At 45.5% G+C, this 26,942-nt stretch overlaps 2 protein-coding genes across 2 annotated transcripts in view; both read left to right on the top strand.

The window, feature by feature from the left end:
* Positions 1–12,250, top strand: part of LOC143149658 (uncharacterized) — a 121,137-nt gene extending 108,887 nt beyond the window's left edge. The window contains exons 6-7 of the mRNA XM_076317228.1: positions 8,832–9,209; positions 12,107–12,250. Coding sequence (XP_076173343.1) covers positions 8,832–8,930 — 99 coding nt within the window. The 3' untranslated portion in view covers positions 8,931–9,209; positions 12,107–12,250. The remainder of the gene's footprint in view (positions 1–8,831; positions 9,210–12,106) is intronic.
* A 50-nt stretch (positions 12,251–12,300) lies between these two features.
* Nlg-4 (neuroligin 4) overlaps positions 12,301–26,942 on the top strand; it is a 361,006-nt gene continuing 346,364 nt past the window's right edge. The window contains exons 1-2 of the mRNA XM_076316136.1: positions 12,301–12,542; positions 14,917–15,092. Coding sequence (XP_076172251.1) covers positions 12,301–12,542; positions 14,917–15,092 — 418 coding nt within the window. The remainder of the gene's footprint in view (positions 12,543–14,916; positions 15,093–26,942) is intronic.

Genomic DNA, 26,942 nt, shown 5'->3' with positions numbered 1-26,942 from the left:
GCGAACGGTTCACCAGACTGTAACAAAGTGTGCAGTTTAGGCTTCGAAGAGACCCTCACGGCCAGTCTCTCGCAGAACCTCGATGAAGAACAAGTATACAGCATTATAAAAAAATCATTTTCAAGAGCCTTAAAATGATTCGTTTGGTACATATTTTTTCAATATCCCTTCTACCATTCATTGAAAGGCGCTCTTCACTCTTTACTCTTTTCGGAAGTAATTTCCGATTTTAAGGATCAAGTATGAACTGTGTACACTTATCCAGAGTGAGTAACTCGCCAGGTCTTACTTGTAAATCGTCATCTGCCCCGCTTTCGAGTTACTCGATTAAGAATCAGTGATTCTAAATTTGTCGCTTGCGAACGAAAAGTACAGTATTAACTTTTCCCACTCGACAGTGCAAAAATACATATTCATCTCACCAATATTCAGATCGCTACCTGCCCCGTTTTCAAGCGAATCAGCGGTTACAGTTATGTCACTTGAAAGTACAATCGAGTACCCTATTAAGCTTCTTCCATCGACAGTGCAACAATGCACATCCAACGCACCAATGAAAGAAATTGCTCCTAGTAACCTCGGTTTAAAGTAAAAATCGTTACTTACCCCGCTTTCGAGTGAATCAACGGTTCGAATTCATTTCGATCGTAAGCGAGAACCATCGTATTATATTTTACCAGGTTCGATGGAGATGCAACCGGCAAAGGCGAATGGGTACCCACAATGCACATCCAACGCACCCACGAAAGAAATTGCTCCTAGTAACCTCGGTTTAAAGTAAAAATCGTTACTTACCCCGCTTTCGAGCGAATGAACGGTTCGAATTCGTTTCGTTCGTAAGCGAGAACCATCGTATTATATTTTACCAGGCAACGGTACGTTTGATAAAGATGCAACCGGCAAAGGCGAATGGGTACGCACTCGGTAAATAAATCATCGGGCTCGTTCTGGATCGGGTACATTTAATTTGGCCAGCGGCGGAAGTCGCGCGCGATCAAGCGGAACGGCAAACAATCCTCACAGTCCGGTAGTCCCGAATTTCACCAATTTTTGGCCGGGTCGCCGAGGCCCCCGTGAAAATTTCTAATTGTGTTTGCCGGAATTTCAGGGCGCGACAGTCTTTCCGCGTCAGGTTGCGCGATCGCCGGCTCAGAAAGGGTACACAAGTTTATGCGAGGCTGGAAATGCAATTTGCCGCTTTGACAGTCGGCGAGCCTGGCCGAACCAGATTGGAATACGGCAACAATGGACCCGCAACGTGCGGATTCACTCCGTTTCCTGAACAATACCGCTAATCAGGCAACTTCCTCCTTCGTCGACGAGCCGCGTTGACTTCGTGCGTCGCGTTCGTTCTGTCCACCTTATGCCCGATTCGCGAATAACGAGTCGGACAATTTTTCAACCAAACCGACCAGTCTCCATTTTCTTCGCGAGAATCGTCGCTTTTGCGCGCGAGGACCGAGATTCGACCCGGTGATGTTTCTCCGGTTGCGAATACTCCGATCGTTTCTTAAACGATACGCGAGATAACGAAAATAGGTAATTAGTTTTACGTTAAATTTTTCTGACTTTGCGTGGGGATAATAATACAGGAGATAGCGATAACAGGGAATTGAATTTTCCGATTTTTCCGAAATAACACGCGTGATAGAAATAATGTAAACTTAGTTTTTCCTTGAATTTTTACAATTCTTCCTAGATAATACACAAGGCAGCGATAGTAGAAAATTGGGTTTTCCTGAAATTTTTCCACGATTTTCTAAATAATACATGAGACAGCAATAATAGAAAATTCATGTAGATTCGAATATCTAGATGTTCACCTTGGGTGTTATTAAGGAGCAATAATATACATAGGCGCATTTATCGTCAAATATTTACCAGTCCTTTTAACCATTTAGTCTTGTTGAGAGTGTAAAACAAGTATGTCGTATACCTACATTATTTCACAAACGAGGCAAATGCAAATCCTACGTCACCAAAGACAATCGTACTTGTACCAGCAAGTAGTATCGGTCGACCAATGGTCTGACATTGACATTTTACGTAAGATTTCGATCCAGGACGAACAGTACTCTGCACTCTGTGTCGAATCGCAAAATCAGAGACGCGATCGAACAAATTGAAACTGTAACTCGTGTCAAGTAGCACAAGTGAACGATATTTGCCCCGATCGCGTCCACCGTGTCCTTCGGAACGCGCTAATTGATTTTCCTTGGCGCAAGGGTGCGAGAAGTTTTTCAGAGTGGACGCTGTCCGTTACCAGCAGCGTTGCAGTTTTCCAGCGCGTAGGGCCCGCGATAAATTCCGCGTCAGCGTTCCTCGAAGCGCAACTCTCCCGCGCTCGAACGATCCCGAACGCGTTGTCGCGCTTTCGATTCGTCTCGTTATCGTTAATTGGGTAGGATATTTTTCATCCGTCGCGTCTCCCTACGAAACTTTTTACGACGTTGGTCAATTATTCGAGCGAGGGTAGCGGTGGGGAGACGAGGTACATATTTAACCGAGGTGCAATTTCTGCCGGACCAACGAGGAAATAATTGATAGAGATTGCTGCATATTCCGCAAGTTCGGTGATTATACAGGCGTGCTTGCGTTCGAGATACTCGTCGTGAAAATTAAATTGCTGCTTGTAGTAGACAGGACATTCTGTACATTTTAACGAGCGCGCGTCGAGTCTTTAATTTGCAAAAGAGCGACTCGTCCAATCTCCCTCCCCTGCGTAACTGTCTATCTATCTCTCTCTCTCTGTCTCTCGAAGTAAATTATTCGAAAAACGAAAAACTTCACCAACGAACGATAAAATATACGATCCACGAGCAACGTAATCCCAACGAAGAGCGGACCGGGCCGATTACGAAACCTTTTCGAAATTCGATATTCGAAGTTCTCGAATTATTCGTTCGTCGAAGGCCATAAATCCTGACGGAATGGTTCCTCAGCGGAGGAAGAGGTTTCGAAGCAACACCGAGCGAGTACTCGATTCGCGAGTCGGGCGAATAACTTAGAGGCGGCGTCTTTCGTCCGCAAGTTCGACCGGCTGCGGAACCAGTACGGAGGAACACGCATCTGCATCCACGGTTATAAACCATAACTTCCCTTAACTCGATTAACGTGTAACCTGATAAATGAACGACGCGCAAACTTCTAAGTACCTCCGAGCCTCGAGATCCATGTAAATTGCGAGTAAACGTCAATATAACAACGATGATCGATACCGGCCGCCGTTCCACCGATTCGAACCAACAACCTTCCCGAACAACGAACGCAACTGGCCTTCGACTGGATTAACATCGAATCGAATTTCGACGATACTTATCTCGTCACTCGTATATCGTAGCTAATTTCGAGACAGATTCGATCCGTATATCACTTACCAATTGCTACGATATTTAATCGAATTCTGTCAATAGTTATTGTATTCCTCGATTTACCAATGGTATATTGCATCGTATTATGGATCGTGTATCGCAATACGACTTTGAAACGACCTGGAACTTTCAAAGAACTATTATCTCGAACAGGTAAAATTCTATCTTTCAATCTTTGGTGAGACTGTTTGCAAAATACGACGATATTCCACACTGGGCTACTATAAACATAGTCTTAGCTGTCATCAAAGAAAAATGATTCTTTTACTTCCAAACAAACATTTCCAGACACCCTCTCAATTCCATTATTTCACATGTTCTCCAATTACTTGGATTACTATTACAAATCGTATACCAAAGAAGACTTCTACTTATTCCACAAAATCCTTCTCTTTCTCTCCTCTTTGTAATTGTCTCCTGTGCATCTCTGGTATCTAACCAACCCAACACAGATTTTTACCCATTCCGATTATCGCGACCACCGGTTCCACTCGGCTGAAACGAACCAATAAATCAATAATCGATTCGCGTCGAGAGAACCGGACACCCATCGCTTGATAAATCCTTTCACCCCCATTAGCTAATAGCCTAAATTCGAGCTGAACGGTCTTTATCGTCCCTAGGACGGTCGAACTGCTCGCAGTCTCTCGTTCGTACAGACACCTTTCGTAGGTGAACTTTGAAAGGTGATCGTTCCTTAAATCTGACGAAGAAGATGTCCTAGCACGCGATTCGCAGGCTGTAACCGCGCGAGCGACACCGTTCGCGAGCCATGCCGGTGGTCTTGTTGTTCGAGGAACGGCGTGCTGCTAGAAACAATTATTACTACTTGGTAAACTCAAACAATCCGTCCCACGGGCACCAGTTGGCAACTTCTCACGGTCGGTACACGACAAGCGTCACTCGGGGTGCGTGTCAGCACGTACACGCGTGTGACAACCGTTTGGTATGCGAACGACTGTCCCACCAGTCCACCATGAGGATAATCAGTGTGTAATGGAGCGTCCCGTGGTTAACGACGCACCTCCACTGTCCTGGCCCACACGTTCCACACCGAAGAAGTTCGTGACTCTATCGTCTTGTACGTTGGTCTCTCGTGGCGATGAGACAACTCGCCTCGGTGTTTCCTTGAGACTGCTCGCGCGAGCTCGGCTATCGAATGCATTACGCGATACTCGGTCGCAGTTGAACCCAAGCGCCGGAATTGGATGCAGTTGGTTCGCTCGTGATTCCGTGGCTCTCGGTGTAATTTAATTTATAAATACGGAACTTCCACGCTGTGTGTAAACTGTAATATCTGACACGTGGGGATGTGCCGATGAAGTTGTATACACGCGGGGATTTAGAGTACACGGCGATAATATTCGTTTCCAATGCACCAAGTATTTCACAATTCGTGGAACAATTCTGGAGAAATTTAGAAGTTTCTCAACGGTGTTCTTCTACACGTGTAAATTGATTCGATATTTTTTTTATTAAGTTTACTTACAAAGGTCGAGATGATACATTAGGTATGGATCTGTGTTCTTCGTTCGACTGACTGGACCGAATGTTTCTTTTTTATTTTCTTAATAGATAACGACTCATGTGTGTGTGTGAGATAAAAAGGGTCGTTCTACGTGGAGCGAGACGAAACATTTGCAGCGACGTTGGTACGAGTGGCGACACGGGGGTGCACGGTGCCGAACCTACCGTGAAGTTTATTTTAGGTAAGTTTGGCGATAGTTGGATTAGGACTCACAATTTCGAAGGTACCGCGAAGCGAACTTTATTTCGTTTTGCCGACAGCGACGGTCTGGCTCGAGTCTGGGACGTGGTCTGAACTTCGCTCGAGTTCGGTAAAAGCGAAGAAATAGTAGCGCAGGTTTTAAAGTAACTAGCGCTAACTAACACGGTCCGGGTTGAATTTGAAACGCGATGTAATAATATAGTTCACTCGAGTTCAGTTCAGTAATAGTCAACGAACAGTAACGTAGGTCTAAAGGTGGCCATTAGTAATTAGTACTGACTCTACTTTACCAATACTAATTAATATTTACCCTACTGCACCAACACTGGCCAACCAATGCATACCGCACTTTGCTAATACGAACCAATATTCACTCCGCTGTACAGATAATAATTAACGTTTATCTCGCTTCGCTGACAGTTACTCTATTTCACCGATACTAACCAACGTTCCATTTTATTCAACTTCGGTATTAATAATCAACTACTAGCATCGGTCCGAAAGCAACTATCCGATACTACTCGCCTCTCGTTATTCGATTTTAGTAATAATGGTTGAGTACCAGCATAGGTCTGACAGTGACCGATTAATACTACTTACCCGCTTCGCTTAATTTTAGTAATATTGACCGTGTACCATGGGTCTGAAAGTAACCTATTAATACTACTTACCCGCCTGACTTCGTTTCAGCAACACTGTTCGAATACGTAGCTCTGAAAGTACCTGAAAAACGCTCACCCGTAAACGTTCCGCGTCAAACTTAAATCCAATTAATTCCGTCTTTTATAAACGATTATGCTGACATCGAGACACCGAGACCCAGTGTCTTCGATGGTTCTACCCACTGCCTTAAGCAGAGTTCACGAGTCTCTACTCTCTCCGTTCGAACAAAGACTTCGATCACCTTCTCGAGAAAAACTCGTGACCATTCTCGTTAACGCGACTCCTCTGTCGTTGTAACGTCCATCTCTGGCGTGTATTTCTCAGTTTCCATCCTCGACTCCGGCTGTATCGGTCCGTTGGTTGAACCCGTGCCTCGTCTTCTCCGTCTTCGTCTACCGTTGTAGGTCTCCGCGCCTCAAAAGCCATCCAGTTACGCTTCTTAGGGCAACCTGCCGTCATTTGCCCTCGGCAGCTCGATAATATCCGTGCCGTGGAGTCGCTTATTGGGTAGTTGTCTAATCGACTGTGGAGCCCGATATAGGTATACCAGGTGCGCCAGTAACTGGCCTTGCTGCTCGACTCCCTCGATTAGTCTATTTAACGGCGCTAATTGGACGCGAAACTGCGCGTTGTTACGGCGTGGCTGGCTTCCACGGGAAGGCGTCGTCTACCTTTCCTCAGACCGAGTAGAACAACCCTGGCTTCTACGCTTGGACTCGTTAGATACCGGCACGAGTCGAAAGAAGAACAGCCAACAGTAGTGATTCGAGTTTTATCTGCTCCGGTTGCGCGTGGCTGAACACGAGAGGACGGTTATTCGGAAACTGGTTCGAACGATTCAATCGCGGGAATGGCAATTTCGGTGGAATATTAAGTTAGGAAAATTAGAACAATCGAGCGACCCAGTTTCCACGACTTACCGCCGGGGAGATCCTCGCGTTATCGCAGCAGCGACGGAAGAAGCCGAACTCCCGATGTTTGCCAAAGCTTCGGCTTTGGGAACGGAAGCAAGGAAATACCATCCTCTTCGTTAACCCATTTTTCCAGGGAAAGGAAAACTCACGGGAGGGGCCCACCGCGGGGAAGAACGACTTTTCCAAATTTTCCTCGCGAGTGTCGATCGACGATTAATTCCAGGAGAAGAATTCTTTTCATAGACAACTGTTTTCCGAAGGAGAATCATTAATCGATTGTGGGAAAATTTGTAAATATACTTTAAATATTAATAAACGCGCGTGTAGGTTCTTCGTTTAAGAAATTTTAAATACACTCAATACGGGAGGCCCCGAGAATTCTTCTTTAATTAATTTCTAAAAGAAGGAAGTTTCCGGGTGGAATTTTTTTCACACGCTGCACGATGTACACGGACGAACCTGGGTTATGAATTTTTTCTTTTTCACGTTTCTTCTAAAATGCTTGGAAAAATTCCTCCTCCGCGTTTATTTATACAGCATTCAGCGCGGAAGATCGCGTAATACACGAATTTACCAAAATTTTGTCTCGATTCTCGCGCAAATATACTCTCCCAGGGATATTCCGCAGAGGGGATGTTTAAGGTTGCACGTTGGATGTTCAATATCGTGGATCAACATCCCTGTTTGACTAAGCTCTCGATCTCCCTTCTCCGGACTACTTTATTTTCTTCACTGCGCCCCTTATCTGGATCGACTTGTAGAAAAGATACAGCTATATCGTTTTACGTGTTCGATCGTTACTCCCATCCCTTGGTACACACTGACCCGTCCGCTTTGGACACAAAGATGTTACGGTCTCGAAACCGAGAGAACGCATCGCCAACGATCGATCTCTTTAGGATATACCGATATCTCCTTCGTGCTTACCGTCAGCCATTTTGTACTGTTTCTTTATCGGCAAAATGCCGCTCGTTTCTGCGGTGCTTTCTGTTTACAGCCTCTGGCTGTGTACGAGGATAAGAGCACGAATACGAGTGGCATTTCGAATCCTTTCGAGAGAATGATTTTCCACGCATCGTTGAAACAAGTAAACGATTAGTGTAGCGAGGAAACAGATACCGTAACATGATAGTTTATTCGTAAATATTTGAGAGTGTATTGTCAACTATATTTACGATTACACTACCGCGATACTAATTATATTTTGAGCATACTTCTGCAAAGTAAACCATAGTCAAAAGTGTATCGCTATGTCGTCGAATATACTTGTAATTACAGCACCGATTCGCAAACCGTGTTTGCTGTTACATCAATGACTGAACCGGTAAGTCCAAAGGTGTTACAGTTGTTACGTTCGACGCAAAAACGGAACTATAATTACCGTAATATGTACTACGCGATAGGATTTTACTTAATTACTTGGCTGCGGATGTTTATGTACAGGCTGTCTGCGAATATGCAGAACATGCGTAACGTATGGAGAATATATGCAAATACAAACGAAATAAACGAAAAGAGACGCGAAATATATGCACGTAGATGACAAATTGAAGTAAAAATATGCATAATATATGTCACCATATGTCATAAAATTGGAGTGAAATAAAAATCCGACGCGCGTTGTACAACTATACACCGAATGTACGCGAATATCTGCAAAAATGGTACTAAAAGAATTTATTCCTGTACGTATAAATTTGGATTCGGGGAATTTGCAAAGATTTTCCACGTGTAATCGTAAAATGTTTTCAATATTGTGTACGACAAACTGTCTTGGATCCAGGGTAGGAGAGAATTATTTAAGATATGTGTATATAGGATCGGTAGAGGTCATTGTAAGTCAAGATAAGTCAATATAAATCTTTACGAATCAAAACAAGTCGATGTAAATCATTCTATGTCAAGTCAATATAAATGATTGCAAGTCAAGACAAGTCAACGTAAATCATTGTGAGTTATAAATTATAATAAGTCACAAGTCATTCTAAATCATTATAAGTCAGTACAAGTCACAACGTTAATATATATAGGTTAGACACCTATCAATTTCCCATTTTTGGAAACTGTTCTATTAAAATATATATATGCACGAACATCCACTTACGAACGGAAGTATTCCAAGTTTCAACAATTGTTTCGTCTTTTCTGTTTCAGGACTGCGTGTGCAACGGGACGAAACGTATCACCGTGGACCCCCCTGTGTGTTTTCGTATCGCGAGAGTCCCAATTCGGGCGGACAGGAAACGAGTGTAACCAGCGATCGAACTGAAAGTACAAATGACAACGCGTAACCAATCGCACGAGTGTTTTCGCGAGCCTGTCCCTCCTCGAGCGAAGTTGCGCGCGTAGAAACGATAATGGGGGCGATATCGAGAAATTAGGCGAACACGATTCGTCGAAAGACACGTCTGGTCGTGTTTGGTATTGAAACATGTCTCAAGATTCGTAGACGCGAGTCCTCGTTTACTGCTGACCCTGGTTATCCAGAATGGCGAGAGCGAAGTTAATCAAAGCCGATGATCGAGTCTAATGGTAAGGGTTCGTGGTCGCGCGTCCATTTACATACGTTGACCTTGAATTTACGTCCAATTTACGTGAATACATTTTGGATCTGTGCTCTCTGCTGTGTAAAGAGTCGAAAGTCGAGATTTCTTATCTTGGAACCGTAGAAGAAGTTGGTCAATTATGATTCCGATCGGTCAAAATCTTAAGAGACTTCCTACGTTGGATCTATGCTAAACTTGAATCTATACTCTCCTCTATACGAGGAATTTAAGAGATTTCCTAGATTGGATTTATCTTAAACTTAAATCTATGCTCTACTCTGTAGGACGAATTACAACTTGAGAGATTTCCTATATTGAATCCATATTGAATCTTAGATCTCTTCTCTGCTGTAAAACGAGTCGAATGTCGAGATTTGCTACACTGGATCCACGTTGAACTCGGATCTATTCTCTCCTCTGTACAACGAATCGAAGCCTAAGAGATTTCTAAAACTAGACATCCCTGAGTTTCACCATACTTTCTTCCAAGCTCGATACCTCCATTTTGGGTTTAATTACGGCTACTTTTAAGATTTGGATAAACCGGTCGATTAAAAGAAGCACTCCCTCTCAGAAGGGTACACACCGTGTGTAAATAGAGTGCAGCTGTCGTCGTCACGGCAAACGTCGACTCGTACTACTGGAAATTTCTCGGTTACCCAGAAACGATGATCAAACTGACGTCATTTTCGAGATCCCTCGTGTCGTTTCGCAGGACTCGGGTGTATCCCTAGGTTTCGGTTGAAAATCTTCGAGATAGATTCAGGGAGGAAAGATTTCAAACGTCGTTGATAAGCGGGGCCTGGATCATCGAGGAAAGCCCTGCGCCCGAAATAGCTTATCTCCTTTTTCCTGGTTCCCCACTCCTCTCTCTCTCTCTTTCTCTCTTTCTCTCTCTCTCGCTCGGATGACGAAGAGTACGTGAGCCAGTTAGGCGATAGTGAACTCCAGTCTCCCGTCGAGCCTGATAAGTGCTGATTTCCATAATGGTTCCGCGTACGAGTACGCTCGCTTACGCTTCGCTCGCTTCGGGACACTGTCTGACGTCTTATCGGCCCTCAGACTTGGAAATTGATCGACATCGGATTGATTCGAGGTAATTGCGGATTTATAAATAAGGCATCGGGTATAGGAAGGGTTCTCGAGATAGGAGGTGGTCCCAATTTATGGGAAAGATCGAAGACAGGGTTAACAACGAACGGCTACTCAACGATCCCGGTCACCGAGTTACTTCTTCTTTCATTTTTCGCTCGTTTCGCTTCGGGACGAATTAGTACTCGATACCGACAATTGGTTCTATCCAAGCTGACGTTATAGATAGAAATTGAATTCCGCTCTGTGGTTAAATTTATAATTATCGGAAGGGGTAGGGATGGAGAGAGTGGATTCTACTCGTGGTTGAAATTTGTAATTATCGGAAAGAGTAGACACAATTATCGGACTTTGTCGCGTTCGTGCTTTTAAGTATCAAAACATGAAATGTGTATCGTTTCGACTCTATCCTCTGCTCCGTGAGTTTCGATTAAATCTACGATACACTCGACGCGTCAGGTGAAGCACGCACGATCGCCACAAAGGGTGTACTTTACCGCTCTTATCGAACCAGGGAAACTTCTCGTCCTTTTTCGTGTAACCGAAATACCCCTTCCATTTCTCTGCGCGGTACACGCGTATCACTGACAGTCGTTTCGCTTTATCTCGCATCAAAGAGTTCTGGATGAATATTTCCGGCACGAGATGAGAATTTAAAACGAGCAAACTCGAGATGGACGAGGCTCCGGCGTGGAATTATTATTCTGTTTAGCGTATCGTCGATGAGCTTTAACGGGCTAGGAAGAAGGTCAGGATTTTCATCGTGGAGCTCCTCCGTGTTATCTCGCGTACCCCGAAGCAACCCCGATCATCGTGCGGCCAAAATTTCACAGTTTTCCAACTTTCGAAATTTCCAATTCCGGAAAATTTCCACGCGGGGAATGGTTGATCAACGCGACCATAGCGGAACAACAAATTCCACCTCCCGAACCCGAAGAGAGGACCATTCTCCGTGAAAAATTGAATCGATAAACGCACAGTTGAATATTTTCTTACGACCCATCGATTCTCGAGAAAATCGCTTTCAAACACGCGCAGGGCATCTCGGATTTCAACCAACTTTTACCGAATTTTCTCGAAAACGGTGCATCAGAGAGAAAAACCTCTCTCTACCTTTTCGATGTACTTTTTCCCGTAGAATATTCTCCTATCCTTCTATTTTTACCTCGCGAGAAAGATGAAGCACCCCGCGTCGAAACAACTCACCTTGAAAAAATCGCCTTTAAATTCACCCGGATTGCACTCAACTTATTAAACCGAATTTTCTCGAAAACCGTGCACAACGGAAAAAAAGCATCTCTCCACATCTTCAATGAACGTTTCCCCATAATATACCCAAATCCTTCTACTTTTACCTCGCGAGAGGTGAAACAAGCCAGGTCGAAATAACTCGCGTTTAAATACACGCGGATTGCAGCCAACTCGTTAAACCGAATTTTCTCGAAAACGGTGCATAACGGGAAAAAAAACATCTCTCCACATTTTCAATGAACTTTTCCCCATAATATTCCCCGATCCTACTTTTACCCACGAAAAAGGTGAAACAATCCAGTTCGAGATAACTCGCCTTTAAATACACGCGGATCGCACCGAACTCGTTAAACCGAATTTTCCCAAAAACCCTGGACAAGAGAAAAAACCACTTCTCCATCGTTTCGACGTGTTCCTTCCCGTAGAATATCTCCCAATCCTTGGATTTCTGTCAAGCGTTGAAGCATCGAAAAAAAAAATGGCTCCGCGTTGGACCCAGGGTCAGCGAGGTTTCTGAACCGATTCGAACTGAAATTTCAGGGAAAACTGCAGCGGTGCGCGGTGGTGGTGCGCAGTTAGCGCTCGAGCAGGCCTAAATGAAGAGCGATCGTCGCGGGGACAGGTGATCGATACCGATTGCGAGGAGCGGCGCGAGTCGGCGAGCGTGTGTGCGCGCGCGCGTGTTCGCAGGGTAATCGTGGCGGAAGCGGGCGGGGGTAGGGCCGGAGAGCAAGATGGAACTCTTCCTGATTCTCGCCTGTCTGATTGCACCGCCCACCCTCTCGCTCTCGATCAAGCTCAATCCACGGATCGTTCAGACCCGGTACGGCAAGGTGCAGGGGGTGATACGGTCCTTCCAGTACGGCAAACTCCACAAGCCGATCGACATCTACCTGGGGATACCGTACGCCACCCCACCGGTCGGTGGTAACAGATTCTCACCGACCAGGGCCCCCAGTCCTTGGGAAGGAGTCAGGTGAGCTCGAGATTTTCTTTTCGCGTCCCTGTTACACGTTGCGCGCGATAATCAACCGGTTCGTCGCGAATCGAGTAAACATCGACGAGTTCGAAGGAAGCGGATGGACCCGGAGAATATGTTACCCGTTAGTTTTTTTTCTAGATTCTACGGAGATGGTAAGAAGGGGTTATAGAGGATCACTTTTACCAGGGATAACCGACTCCGTTTCGTACGGAGACCCGAATTCCGTTACTTTCCACTGGCACGCGAATTATTCGGATTTCCATCACGCTTCGAGACACGTTGCATGTTGGAGAACGTTCGAGTTTCTCACGGTTTGCACGCGCGAGCTGGGAATTGCGTCGATGGGGCTTTCTTTCTTTTATCGTACTCGTAGCGGGGTGTACACGGGACGAGAGAATAGAACAGGCTGACGATTGCGAGAGAGAAACGCGAGTAGAGCGTTGTTGGTTACTTAAGCTCGATGTCTCGTAACGGTGCTCGAGGGAAAAATGGCGAACGGTATGATTTTCAATGTTTCGACGAATCTAAATAAATTTGGAAAGCTTTTAAGAAAAAGCGTTTCTCTCCGCTGGAAAGTCTCTTTCTGTATCTTTTCTGGTAAGAGAGAAAATAATTGTAGAAACGTAAGAATATTTTATCGGAAAATATCGTCTCCCGTTCGTCTTTGTCGATTTCGTACCGCGACGAGAAACAATGATTTCGATGAAAGAAAGTTAGGTGCTCCCGGCCGAGCGTAAACGCGCGACGGTCTCGAAAAAACGATACTTTATCGCATCGTCCTTGGCAGCCCGAAATTTTACAAGGGTTTGATTCTCGAGAAATGCATTCTGCTCGCCGGATTTCCCTTAATGCGCGGATTCTTAAACGTATTCCGAGCGGCATATTTCCTGCGAAGTTATGTCAAGCTGTTCCTTTGAAATTCGCTCAAGTATTCAGCCCGTACGTCCTTTCATACTCACTACCCTGTCATTCTGCGCAGCTCCTCGGAATAAAAATGCACTTAAAGTCGTTTGCGGAACTTAGGGGAATGTCGACGAAACAATTTCCTATATCTAGCAACCCCCCACCCCAACCCACCCCTCATCCCAACCCACCCCGCATCACGGCTCCGTCCCGAGCCAGTGGGAAGCGAAACGAGAACGCGGGCCAACTATTGTTCCTTTGTGCGCGTGACGATTAAGATGCACCGTGTGCCCGGAATCGACGTGGCCGGTAGTCCAGATTTCATTCCGGGTATTTGTCCGTTGAATTTCCCTCCGTCGTCGATGCTACGGCCGTGAAAAGTCGAGAAAACGGAAGAATCCCGGGGACGAACGAATTTCGAATGCTAGACCGGGGCAACGGTTCTTCGTTTCCAGAGCGCTTCCTTCTCGCCACTTTGCCGCGATACGGAAACAGCGGTGTAGTTATTCATGACCTTAATCTGCATACATTACGCAGACCAGAGAAACAAAACGTGTTCAAAATGGACTGCAACGAATTACTCGCGGAAGGAGTACAATGGAATGCTCTCGAAATTTAGAAGTTTCGCGGGTAATTCACCCCCATCGCCGACGCTCCTAACGTGTTACACGACCGATCGAGGACACGAGGAAAAGAATCTCCGAAGCAGCCTTGTAAATTGTTGTCTCGTTGCACGTTAATCATCGATTAAGTTTCCATAGTTTGGAATTAACGACCAGCGATACTTCGTGCGACTGCGTGAAGTAATGATTTCCTTTTCGATGCAAATCCCACCAATTACTTACTTTCAACATGTCTCTTAGCAATCGTAGTACCGCGAAGACGTCATTGAACTCGAAACTACGACGATACACGGAGCGAAACCATCGAGTGGAACGCATCTTGTAAATATTTACACTCGTGCGGACTCTTCAGTCGCCCTTTCTCGAACGAAGTATTCCTCGGTAGAAAACGATACTATTAACACCTCGATCGGTTGATTAACTCGTAAAAATTCAAGTTTCGTGGAAAGATTATCAAATTAGAGTTGACGGTACAACGATGTTTTCGTACAGGGACGCGTAAACTTATAATAGAAGTATTCGTGAAACGATTCCGTTTTATATCTTCTCGAGGAAGAAAATACGATCGAGAGTAGGGTGGTTCCCGATCGTTTATCATTTCGGGATCCGTGGATTTATTTTTCCGAATTCCTAGATCCCCAGCTGTTCCACTCGGTCACGGGCGAACGATTTCTCGATTCGTGGGACAGGCTGGCTTCTTGCTTCCTCGGCGAGGAGGAAGATGGAATTAACAGTAATCATTCGTTCGAAAAGCTGCGGTCTCCCAAGAGACGGGAGATTCGGGCGTTCGATTTATCCGCGGCGTCACGCATGAGTGGACTCAACCGAATCCCCCTTTGCAGATTATCGGACTCGGTCGGTCCAGTCTGCCCCCAAAAGCTGCCCGACATCTCGAATGAGGAAAAAGTACTGGAGCGTATGCCGAAAGGCCGGCTGAAGTACTTGAAGAGACTGCTGCCGCATCTGCGGAATCAGAGCGAGGATTGCCTCTACTTGAACATCTACGCACCTGCCATGGGTGAGTAATTATACCGCGAACATCTCCGCGAGCGCGAATTATCGTTCCTCTTTGCACCGTGCATCTATCGAGGATACGGGAAAAACTACACGCTTGGGAATTTAATATATTTCCCGGTGAGTGGTTGTATCTCGAAAATAAAAAGGAAAAGAAAAAGAAACTCGAGGATCCAGATTTCTTTTTCTTCTTTTTTTGTCAACTTTTCCGAGTCAGCTCCGAGACGCGGAAAACGTACGAGAATTTCGCGACAGGTCGTTGAACTCACCTTGCACGCTGAGTTCACGAGTTAACGTTCGAATCGAACGTAAGTGTAACGGAAATCGTCGAACGAGAAAACGATCGACTTGTATCGCGTTGTTTTCGCAACTTTGTACATGCGTCGTGATTACGAAGCTAAAAGAAGATCGTGAACGGTTGAACGCTTTGAAAATTAATACAGAAAATGGTTTATAAATATTACATGGTACCGATAGATGTTGAACTTGTTCCGCGTGGTTTTTGCAACTTTCTAGGCCACCAGTGAAAATTATGAAACGAGAGAAAGGTACTAAGAAACTGATCGGTCGAAGGACTGATCCAGAAAGTTACCCCTAGATAATACACGGTACTGACACCCATTGAACTCGTCCTGCGTTGCTCTTGCAACTTTGTCAACGTCTAATACAAATCATGAACCAATTGAGAACTCAACGAGCCTGTATCGTAATTATCGAAAGATTGAATGAAATCGTTCCAACTTTCGAATTCAATATTTCGCGAATTCCTCGGGAAAGGTTGACACCGTCCCCCGGTTCCTTAACCGAAAGAATCTTCCGAGAAAGAATCATCGAGGCTGTTGAACGCTATCCACGAAATATTCGCCAAATCACTTCGAAGAGAATCGAACGGTTCCACCCCCCGTGGAGGGGGTGCGATGCACCGATAAATAAGACAACGCGAGGGAGCCGCGATTCGGCTTCCGGTACGGGGAACGTCGAACATCGCGGCATGTACACGCAATATGTTTCCCACCCGTGGCGCGGGTTCATCTCACCGCCCCCCGCGCCGCCCCCGAGTGGTCCTCCACACGCGGTTCTCTCAACGCCGCGTGCTACGGGGAACGGTTTCAATAAGAGTACATCATTGCATTTTCTTCGTGAAATAGGAAATTTTACTTTGCCCCGCTTCTTGAACTCACCCCCGTCGCTCGTTCCAACCGCTCCCCGTCTCCCCACCCCCGTGGAACCCCCGTTTTTCTTGTAGCCTCTCCCGAGCCGGAAATTGAACGGCAAAGGCGACAGGAATGCCGGGACGTTTTCTTGCGTGACACGACGAGAGGGAACCAACCAACCCTGGAAAGGGTTGACGACAAGGGCGGGGGTGAAGCGAAGTCGAAGCGAGAGAAAGTTGAATTGTTCGGCTCGGGTGGAAATGTAAATTCGTCGAGACCCGCGTCCATCCCCCCGACGATCTCGAGTTGACTTCGCGGGTTGATACCATCGAGACTGTTCAAGGTGAATGGTTGCAGGATTGGTGTGTTTTAGTCGGTACTGAGAATGAAATATTTTCCATCGAGTTTCCACGAAAATTATCACCGACGCGAACCGTATTCGTACGCGAGTGCGACCGAGAGGTTTCGAACGTTGAATTTAGCAGCCGAAACGACTGCTTCCATCAGATTTTTCTTTATTATTAAACTTCGCAGCATGCTTTCCGAAGAATTACAACATTCTCCGATAGATAAGTGCGATCAATTTACAATAGAAACGTCTCTTCTTTCTCGTCCATCGGTTTCCCCGAAATATGTACTGTGCACGATTTGGAAAATGTCAGTTGGACATATATTTTTGATACGCACCTTTCCTTCGCTTTACTATTCGCAAGTTTTAGAATCGCTTAACCTACGTTTACGATAGGCAGATAGGCCTTTACTCAGATCAGGCGTTTCTTTCAAGTGACTTCTTGCGAATTGTGCACAGTACACAGGAAGTGTACTTCGATGTATCGATCGGTAGTTGTAACGTTAGTGCGAGTCCAGCGACGACGAAAGTGTCGCTGTTAGCGAGTCTCGAATCCATTTCAGTGGATCGCGATAAATTTCTTTTCGATTTTTTTCTTTCACTTTCCCTCCGGAGGGGGGAATAAAATATCTGTACGTTTGTTCCTCGCCTGTTCGTGGATACGTAGCATCGGTAGGAAAATCCCCCCGGGTTCTTGCGACGGACGTTTTTATAATCGTTTCGATCGGTGAGCTGAGTTACAACCAGCTGCGCGGACAATATTGAAAGTCGATTTCCCCATTAATCCGTGTCCGGACTCGAGATACGGATCAATTCCTAAACGTTACGAGCTACAAACAGTGCCGCGACGACCTTACCTCGGCCATAAAAGCTCGACAAAAGTACTCGACCATTTATCAGAGTCTAAAGGGTTAGCGACAACCCGAAGAAAGGTTCCCTTTATACCTCTTTGACTATAGACACACATTTTACATCAGACATTCACTGTCCCCGGCCCTCCCACCCTACACCCTCTTCCCACCCTTGGTGGATCCAGGTCAAACCGCTTTCATCTCTTTCGTGTATCGCGGCGTGCACGTTCGCGTTTCGACAATGAAACATCCAGACGTAAATGTAAGCCGGAACAGGAAACCAGAACACGCTATTCTGCAAGTCTGCGCGCGAGCGTGACTACCTGCTACCGGGACCCGGTGCCTCGGCAACTGTCCAGAATGCGAAACTACCACGGATGCGTTTCTCCCCTTCCCCTACCACCTCCCTGTCCCGTCCCCGGTCGTACCAGCGAACCCCCACGCAACCCCTGTCGCGGCCTTCGTGTTCGAAAAATAGTCACGACCCTTCTGCTCGGTGAATAATGCGACATTTCTATGTACCGGAAAAACGGAGAGAATCGAGGACAGCGGACACGCTGGAAAAGACTTTAATTTGGCCGTTTGGTCGTCTCGAATGCTTTGTCGCTTCGTCGACGAAAAAAAGCTCACCGATTCGACGATGCTCTTCGAGGAGGTAGGTATCTTGGCAAAGTGACGACGACGACGACGAAGACGACGGTCAGTAATCGTGACAACTCGGTTCGGTCATCCACGGAGCTTTGTGCATTCCGTGGGCCGACGATGAGGTAACAGTTTTCGTTGTCGACCTAACGATATCTATTATCTAGGACGGATGAGATTCAGTTTTTCTATTTTTCGGTGTGTCGTGAACGACTCGTTTTGAACTTCCACCAGCTTTGCGTATTCCAAAGGTCGATGATGGGGTAATAGTTTCCGTAGGACAGATGAGATTCAGTTTTTGTTATTGATTTTTATCCGACAACTTGTTCTCGGAATTTACGATCTTTGCGTATTCCATTCGCCGATGAAAGGGTAACGGTTTCTCTTCTCCAAGTATCAACACGTATTTTAAGATTGACGAGTCTTTCGTTTTATTTGCATGGCTGTGCGTATCGCGAAGAAGCTGTTTACAGGTTCGTCATTCTTTTCAGTAATTTTTATACTCGTATCGTTACGAGTACCAGGACGCAAATTGAACATTTTTCTATCATTCGGTACGACCGATTGGGAACCCATCGAAACCTTAAAGACTATTTTCAGGAGAAAGTTTCGCACGTCTCGTACAGAGACGTTTAAATACCTTACGAGTACTCAATAATAGCTTTGTAAAGTAAAATTGATACAGAAGATTGACAATTCCGATTGGAACACGCGCGATAAATTTGCACAGCACTCTCAGAAACGAAACACTCGGTCCGATTGCGTGCCCTCGTTCACCGCGAATCAATAATAGAGCAATGGCAACGATAGCGAGCGAATCGTGGCCTTGTCGATTCGTAAGTAGCAACTCGAGCAGATACGTCTGTCTATGTACCAGCCGACAAGATGTTCCGGCAGGTCATGGAGCTAAATTGTTGCCTGGCAACGAAGGACACGGTCTACGTTGCTATTGGTGACACGTAGGATTACCCAGCCGCGAATTGATTCAACCAGGAGCCGGGAAGATGCTCGTGAAGCATTACACGTGTTTAGTGGGGTGCCGAAGGGCTACGCGTGTTTGCTACCCTCGGTGATCTTAGGACATCGAGAGACATCCTGTCATCAAACGGACCGCATGTATCGGGATGTTTCGCTTGGATCACGCGATAGTAATAAATAGTCCAAGACACTCCACGACTCGTTACAACGTTACACTCGTTTAGTGGGATGTCGAAGGACTATCCTCGGTGATCTTGGGACATCGAGAGACATCCTGTCATCGAATGGATCACTTGTATCAGGATGCTCGTTTGACTTGGAGTACTCGCAATATTACACTTGTTCAGCGGGTTTTCAAAGGACTTACGCTTTGTAATCGTAAGACATCGAGGGTCAATTCATTCTTGATGGATATTCTGTTATCGAATAGATATAGTGAATCGGAATGTTCGAGTTGGGGCAAGTGGTGGTTATAAGTAAGGTAAGATACCTTACTACGTAAAACGTTACACGCGTTGAGCGAAGAGTCGAAGGACTACCCTTGAGGATCCTAAGTGATCGAGGGACATCTCGTCGTCTAATGGACTACGCGAATCGAGATGTTCGTCCAACTCGGACCACGTGAAAGTAATAAATAAAACGAGTGCACTGTAACCTGAAGCATTACACGTGTTTAGCGAGGTATCGAAGAGCCACGAGTGTACGCTACCCTCGGTGATCCTGGATCATCGAGGGTCGTACTATCGTCGAATGGACCGCGTGTATCGGAATGTTCGACTCGGAGTACGCGGGAGTAATAAATAAAATAAGATTCACGACATCGTGAAGCATTACGCGCGTTCAGTGGAGCGTCGAAGAGCTACCAGTGCTAGCTACCCTCGGTGATCTTGGAACATCGAGAGACATCTTGTCGCGGAACGAGCTACGCGAATCGGGATATTCGACTATTCGAGTTGGAACACGCGATAGCGATAAATAAAGCACGCTGTGCCTTGGTCAAGGATCCGGTGTCCTTTTTGCGTGATTATTTACTCGCGAACTCGTTGTTTCAACGAAGCAACGCCGGTTCGCTTTCCCGTTGTGGAGACAGAATGCAAGATGAGCAACAAGCCGCGGTACTACGATGGGTGACGAAAAGTACATTTAATGGCCCGTACACACAAGGATACTCCACGACACACCACTTGAATGTTACTCGAGTACCCTATATCTCTTGTGTCCAACTCTCCATCCTCGACTTCCGATGTCACGCGCGTCTTTCTTCTCCTGCCACTGAAACAGAGAAGCGATACTTTATCTCTAACGGTATAAGACACTTCGAGGAAAGCTTCGACCGCATCTACATTCAACGCGTCGCCTAGCGAGGCTCAGGAAGGAGTATCTCTAACTGGGTCGGTCATAAAACGGGAAGTAGGATTCGATGACGTGACTGGTAATGTGGCCGCGAACCCTCCTAGAGCTTCCACGCTGGGTTGTGAGACAACTTTTAATTACGACGGAGAACACACGGGGTGTCTGTTTTATCACGGCTGGAATCTCGTTCGAAGAACCGATGGTATCAAAAATACTTTTTTCTATTTTTCCTACGGAGGGGGATATTGTACAGAGTAAATCATTTTTTCCACCTCTGATCTAAAGAACATTCGTGAGAATATTCGTGAGAATATACTTTTAGTGACTAATGTAATTACAGGTACACGTTTGATGTCACCTGTTTGACGAAAGAATCGGTCAAATAATTTAATTACTACGAGTATGTATCTTCCCGTTTCGCTTTCGTCACTCTAAAATAACATCTTCTCATTTTACATTTTAAATATTTACAGGTAGTTTCGTAAAAACATTCAAACGTTTCTATATCTCTCAATTGGTCACCTTTTGAACAATCTTTAGCAAGTCGGACACGTTGAATTTGACACAAGCAAGAAACTTTCGAAAAGAAAATTAAAATCGTGCAATTACACCACGCTCTGGATATTTCTTTAAACGCAATTCACTCGAAGAAAAACATCCGCGATCGCTCGCGAAATCGTGTTCTATATTTCCGGGACGATTAAACGGTAAACTTGTATCGCGATGTGTTTCGAACTGGCGAAGATTCGAAGGTCCCCGGAGATCAGCGGGATGACGGTAATTAAAGTTTGTCGCGAAGAAACTCCGAGGTGCGTAAATCGCACGGAAAGCAGAATCGTCAAAGAAACGTCGTTTGCAATTAGTACCGTTACGTCTCGTTAACGGAAGCTCACGAGTTTCCACGAGGTAGCATTATGAAGTTACCTGTTTAAGCGCGCAACAAGCACACCGTTGTAGCACAAAAGAGAGACTCCAAAGGAGTCTCGTCTAAGTGCCATCCCCGGCAACAAGGACGTCGAGAGTCCTTCCGACAGCCCTTCTAAACAGCCATCAGCAGAAGTTCATACACGCCACCGCATTATTAAATGTAGTTCCTCTGTACTTTGCCCGCGTACTGTCGCCGCGAACGATCGATCCGCTTGGCCAGCTACGGAGCGGAAAAGTAACGTTGAACGCCCTTACGCTTTCAAAGACGCGCTTCAAACCGGACGAACTTACAATTCGCCGGTTCGGGTTTTCTCGCTAATTTCCAAAACACCTGTCGTTACTCCCATCGTGGACTTTGTTATCTTTGCGACAACGAAAAGAGTAGACCGAGTGTAGGTACAGTTCGTACACTACTGGAGATTATAGTTGTTCGTTGCAAGAGGATATTCGTACACTTACGGATGGTTATAGTCGTTTGTTCAGGATGGTATTCGTACAGTATAGGTGCTTCGGAAGAAAGTTTGCTTTCGAATCATTGTGAAAGAAAATCTCTGAGGTGTAAAACACGCGTAAACTGAACACCGGCAGTTTTCAATATTCGATTAGACAAGGTTTATCAGAAATTTCCATGTATCTTCGAAGAAGAGTTCTCGAACGTAAGACGTAAACGTAAACACTGACAGCTGTCCTCCACTAGTCGGAAACTGTTCCACAGCCTCGAATTGTTCACTCATCGAGAAGAAAATTTCCCCGAAAAAATGTGCAATTAAAGTTCTCGTAACGGTAGTCCGGAAAGGAGAACAGATGTCGCGCAGCGAAACGTTCCAATTGTCAAATATTTGAAATTCTGCATACCCGGTGACCGATTTCTACGATCGAAGCAGCTGTTCGGGCATCGGTGCTGGGAACGATTGCTCCAAATATTTCCCGGTCGAAATTTAGCGCCGGTGTGGCTGCCACAAAGGAGAAATTTTCCCCGAGCGCGGAGCGTCGAATTTCAAATATTTCCAATTTTAACGAGTTCGGGGATTCGGTTTCGCAAAAAAAAAGAAAGAAAAAAAAAAAGCGCTGTTCGCGGCGTCGTTATCGGGAACGTTCCAACGGGAGCTTCGACTTTCACGGAGACTCATGGTTGGACGATTACGAGAGCGGTGGACTGGCATCGTCGTCGTTCGCGCGATAAAATACCGACGAAGGGGCGTCGGTGTCTCGTTGAATACGCGAACAGTATCGACGCGGTGAGGGGTGCTCGGAGGGCACACGGGGGTAGGGAGAGGAGCCACGGCGATGAAATTCAAAGACAGAGGCAAGGGAGAGAGTAGACAGTGGAGAGTGGAGCCATCAAACGCGAGAGAAACGGAGGAAATTCTCTGAATATTTCACGTGGCTCGGCTCCTAGAACGGGCTTTCGAATTCGGTCTCGTTCTCGGTTCTTTCATTTTTCTTCGGGGGCCGACCTATATTCCACCGGACGAAAGATAAAGGGCCCGGAGAAGAAAGGGTTTCGCGTGTTACGGGCGTCGAGTCGTCCGATTAGAACGGAGACTCGAATGTTCTACATCTTCCTTTTCTCTGGCTCCGTTGCCAGCCTTTATTAATGATCTACCTGATCCAGGATACTCCCTTGATCGAGGACGTTGGAAACTTCGCGTCGATCTTAATTTCCCAGACAATCGTGGACTACCTCGAAGACAGATTTCGCGGCAAGAAGGCGAGAAGAAAAATCGTTGGAAGAGACGGATAGGATTCTGGGGTTTTGATCCCGATGGGGGCCATTTTCTTCGAATCGGTGAAATTTTATCGAGTGTACTACGAGAATTACGAGCTCGTGGATGGTGACCACAAACGATGTAGAGATACAGGATTTTAATTCGAATTCTTCGAGGTGATTAAATTCAAATTATTGCTCCTTTTGGTAGGGATTTGAACTACAGCATCTTCGAATTGTTTCTTTACTGTTTCTCGACGTATCGATCCAACACTTTAGTGCTTTCCTCCCAAGAAAATCTTCCAAGATCCCTAATCTCCGACAGCCCCAAAAATCGATGTAAACCTTTCAGATGCCCAATCCTCGAAAACCAGAACATTATAAATAACTCGCGTATTATTGAAATCAATGACCCCAAAAAATCCACACACCCTCCCAATAGATACACCAACAACCGTGAAAAGTTTCGATCCAGACCCTCTCGTACCCACCCCCAAAAAATTCCCCCAAATACCCAATTTCTCGACACCCTTCCAAAATCGATGCAAACCTTTCGGACCGCAATCCTCGAGAACCAGACAATTATTAATAGCTCGTGAATTATCGGAAGCAGTGACCCGAAAAAATGTACACACCATCCCGGTAGATACGCCGACAACCGTGAAAAGTTTCGATCCAGCCCCTCTCGTGCTTTCTCCCCCAAAAATTCCCCAAGAAGTTCAATCTCTCCGCACACCCCTAAAAATCGATGCAAACCTTTCGCGTCGCAATTCCGGAACACCTACGTCTCCATGGTCGCGGATCGAACTTCTCGGCCCTTTATCCAATTCTCTCTTCCCCTCTTTCTCTCTCTTTCTCCGTGACGTCTCTCCCTTCGAATAAATCCAAGCTCGGTGTTCTCGAAAAGGCGTTCCGGTCGTGCGAGAGCGTTAAAAGAGATGTCGCGCGAGGTTCGCCAACGAGAAAACGGTCGGCAGCTACGAGGTGCAAAGCGGTGCTTGATCATCGGCGGAGCATCAAGGGGCGGCAAGGATCGACGATACAAAGGAACGCTCTCTCGACGGAACAGGGGAAGCCACTTTATCTTTCGTCCCGAGCGAACGAGCAAATAATTTCACGGCCCGTACCCCGTGGCTGGATGCTCCCTGTTCACGCTTCGCGGCCAAGTATTTCGGAGTTGAAACGAATTCCCGGGAACTTACCCACCCTGCGGAGTGGGATGCGGTAGGGGGTTCGATTATTAGTTCGCGGGTGGAAGTTGCCACCTTCCTCGAAGCCGGAGCCGCGGCTCCGGGAATTGTGAGTGCAGGCGGCCGTGTGATTGCCAGTCTCTCTCTTTCCTCGTGGAAAGTTCGACCAGCGAGCTGAGGGCTCCTCGCAGCGTCGGGCGAATTCGAAGTTTCGCCCAGAACCCACCGCCCTTCCATTAGGCTGGAAATTTCTCAACGCGACACACCGACGAAACAACTGAACGCGACCCAAAGTGGTTTTCAGTGTCGCGCACGCTCGAACGAACATTTTCAGCGTGTTTCGATGAATAATAGACCGAGTTTCGCGCTGAGAATGCTAATAACAGGATTATGAGTATATCCTTCGTACTCGAGGGCTCGACTCCCACGGGAAGTCGAACTTAACGCGGTCTTAAACGTCGCGGCGAGCCTCGACCGCTGGAGCTCGTTAGGATCGCGCCCGTCCTTTGATTTCGAATTCCCTGTGGCCGAGGAGCCTCGAAGAATTCAACCAGGATGGTTCGATGTTTCCACGTTGCTCTAATTTCTTGCTTCTGGATTTCGAGGAGCGAGTCTTTAAAGGGAACGTTTCGGGGAGAATATTTCTTTATTTCTAGGAGGGAGAAATCGTGGTTGATTTCGACAATAATTGGAAGCTTTTGTTTGCCGAGGCAAGGTCTGAGAAAGGGACAAGGAAGGTTTGTTTTCTTAAGGAGTAGAAAATCGTGGTTAATTTGTAAAATAATTATGATTTTTCTCGATGGTAATATTTTATCCACTTCGAGGGAATATCTTGCGAAAGAAAAGATTCTTTTCGAGAACTATCGAAACTTGTGCAAAGATAAACGAACAGGAAAATGATCAAGAAACTCGTTAAATTTTGTATTTTTGCTTACTAGATAAATTCTTGTCGCTTTTAATTAGCGAGGGAGTTTGTAAAATCAAAATTGAGAGTGGTCGATGTAAAATTGTGCATTTAGGAAATGTACTATAGATACTGTGGGAAAGTGTCACGAGAATAGTGTAGGTACGCGTAGAGAGAAGTTAAAAGAAAAGAAAATACGAGTGAAAAATAAAGGAAAGGGACAAGGAAAATATTAAAAAAAAAAATAAATAAATAAACGTTTCAGAACGATCGAACAACGCCTACCAATTTACAACGGCAGTAATCAGTATCCTGCTTTTGACCGTATCGGAGAAAAGGTTTTTCGCGCGAGTTTCTTTCGACGATTGTAAACATTGGAGAGCTATACCGGGCTCGGTAAAAGTATCGATGAATAAACCGTAATGAAAATACGCGGGTGGCGAATTTTGTCGCTCGCTCGTTGCGCGACAAACGGTGTGGAAGGAATTGCAGCGCAGAATTAAAATAAAAACGAAATTTTTATCCCACGTTATTCAGCTTTACTCCGAGCCCCGCGCGTTGTAGATTCTGGAGTTATCTGGATGAAAATTTCGAATAACTTTTACACGCGTTGCACGCCTCCGTTGCGTGTTTTACCTTCCGAACGAGCGAAATCGCGGTTGAAGTATCGCTGCTAAAATAAAGCCGGTAAAGGATAAAATCCTTCGGCCTTGTTTAACGTTTTTCCACCGATTCTGTAAATTCACGATCTTTTCGGTCTCTGTGCGGTTTTCCTGTGCGCTCGCAACTCGCGACACAATGTTACTTACCGGAAAGTGTTTCGCGGAATTACCGTCATAATTTCGTTTCAATTTACACACATCGATCGTCTCGTTTTTTACTTTACGATAGATTCGGTATTTCGCGCGGATCGAGAGTAATTAACATCGTTTCGCGAACACCGTGCAACTTATTCGATCGCGGAAAGGAAACCGATTACTCGAGAGCGAATTTATTACCGATAAATAAATCGACACTCGTACAAGTTTCGTGTTCACGATTAAATTGGGTACACTTTCCGCGCGATCGAATTACCAGGGCATCCAGATGAAACGAACATCTTGTTCGTTATTTATCGAGGTATAATTAATTTCGATGTACCCCGGGGTCGTCGAACGCGACTGTTTAGATATTCGATGCTTTAAAACTATTCTCTCGAACACGTCGGTGCTACTTGCTGGGTACTAATAATGTATATTTACCGCGGAATAATTAATTTCAATGCACTTTGAAGTCGCTACACGCAACTGTCTAGAATTCATCGCTTTGAAGCCGATCTACCTATGTGTCTGATATGTAGCGGTAATATACATATATTGCGGCACAAACGAGGTCAGGGAGTTTCTATGGCTGAAATAAGACGAAAATATAAAATAAAAAGAATTGCATCAAAGACTCGCTTTCGAGGAAACACATTCGAAGACGAATCTAATACACTTAATTGATGACTATCGTTATTAATCCCACTACAAAGGTTCAAAGCGTCCTTCGCACACCTTGAGAAACCATAAATAAACCTTGATAATACGCCTTTGCAACCCCTACAAGAACAATCATTATAAAAAGCCTCCCATGAAATTTCGTCGTTCTCTATTTTCTTTTTATATCGAACCCCATAACCTTCATCCTACTCGAACATTCTGTGTACTCTTCTATGAAATTTGAATACAATTTTAATACAATTAAGTATCTATGGATATTTACTTAAAATACCCTGTATCTGTACAAACCGTATAAATGTTTCCTTTCCATTCCATCT

Source organism: Ptiloglossa arizonensis, chromosome 7, assembly GCF_051014685.1.
Source record: "Ptiloglossa arizonensis isolate GNS036 chromosome 7, iyPtiAriz1_principal, whole genome shotgun sequence".
In the NCBI taxonomy this organism is placed as follows: Eukaryota; Metazoa; Arthropoda; class Insecta; order Hymenoptera; family Colletidae; genus Ptiloglossa; species Ptiloglossa arizonensis.
Note: the sequence above shows the minus strand (reverse complement) of the source record. Positions and strands in the feature narration are given on the sequence as shown.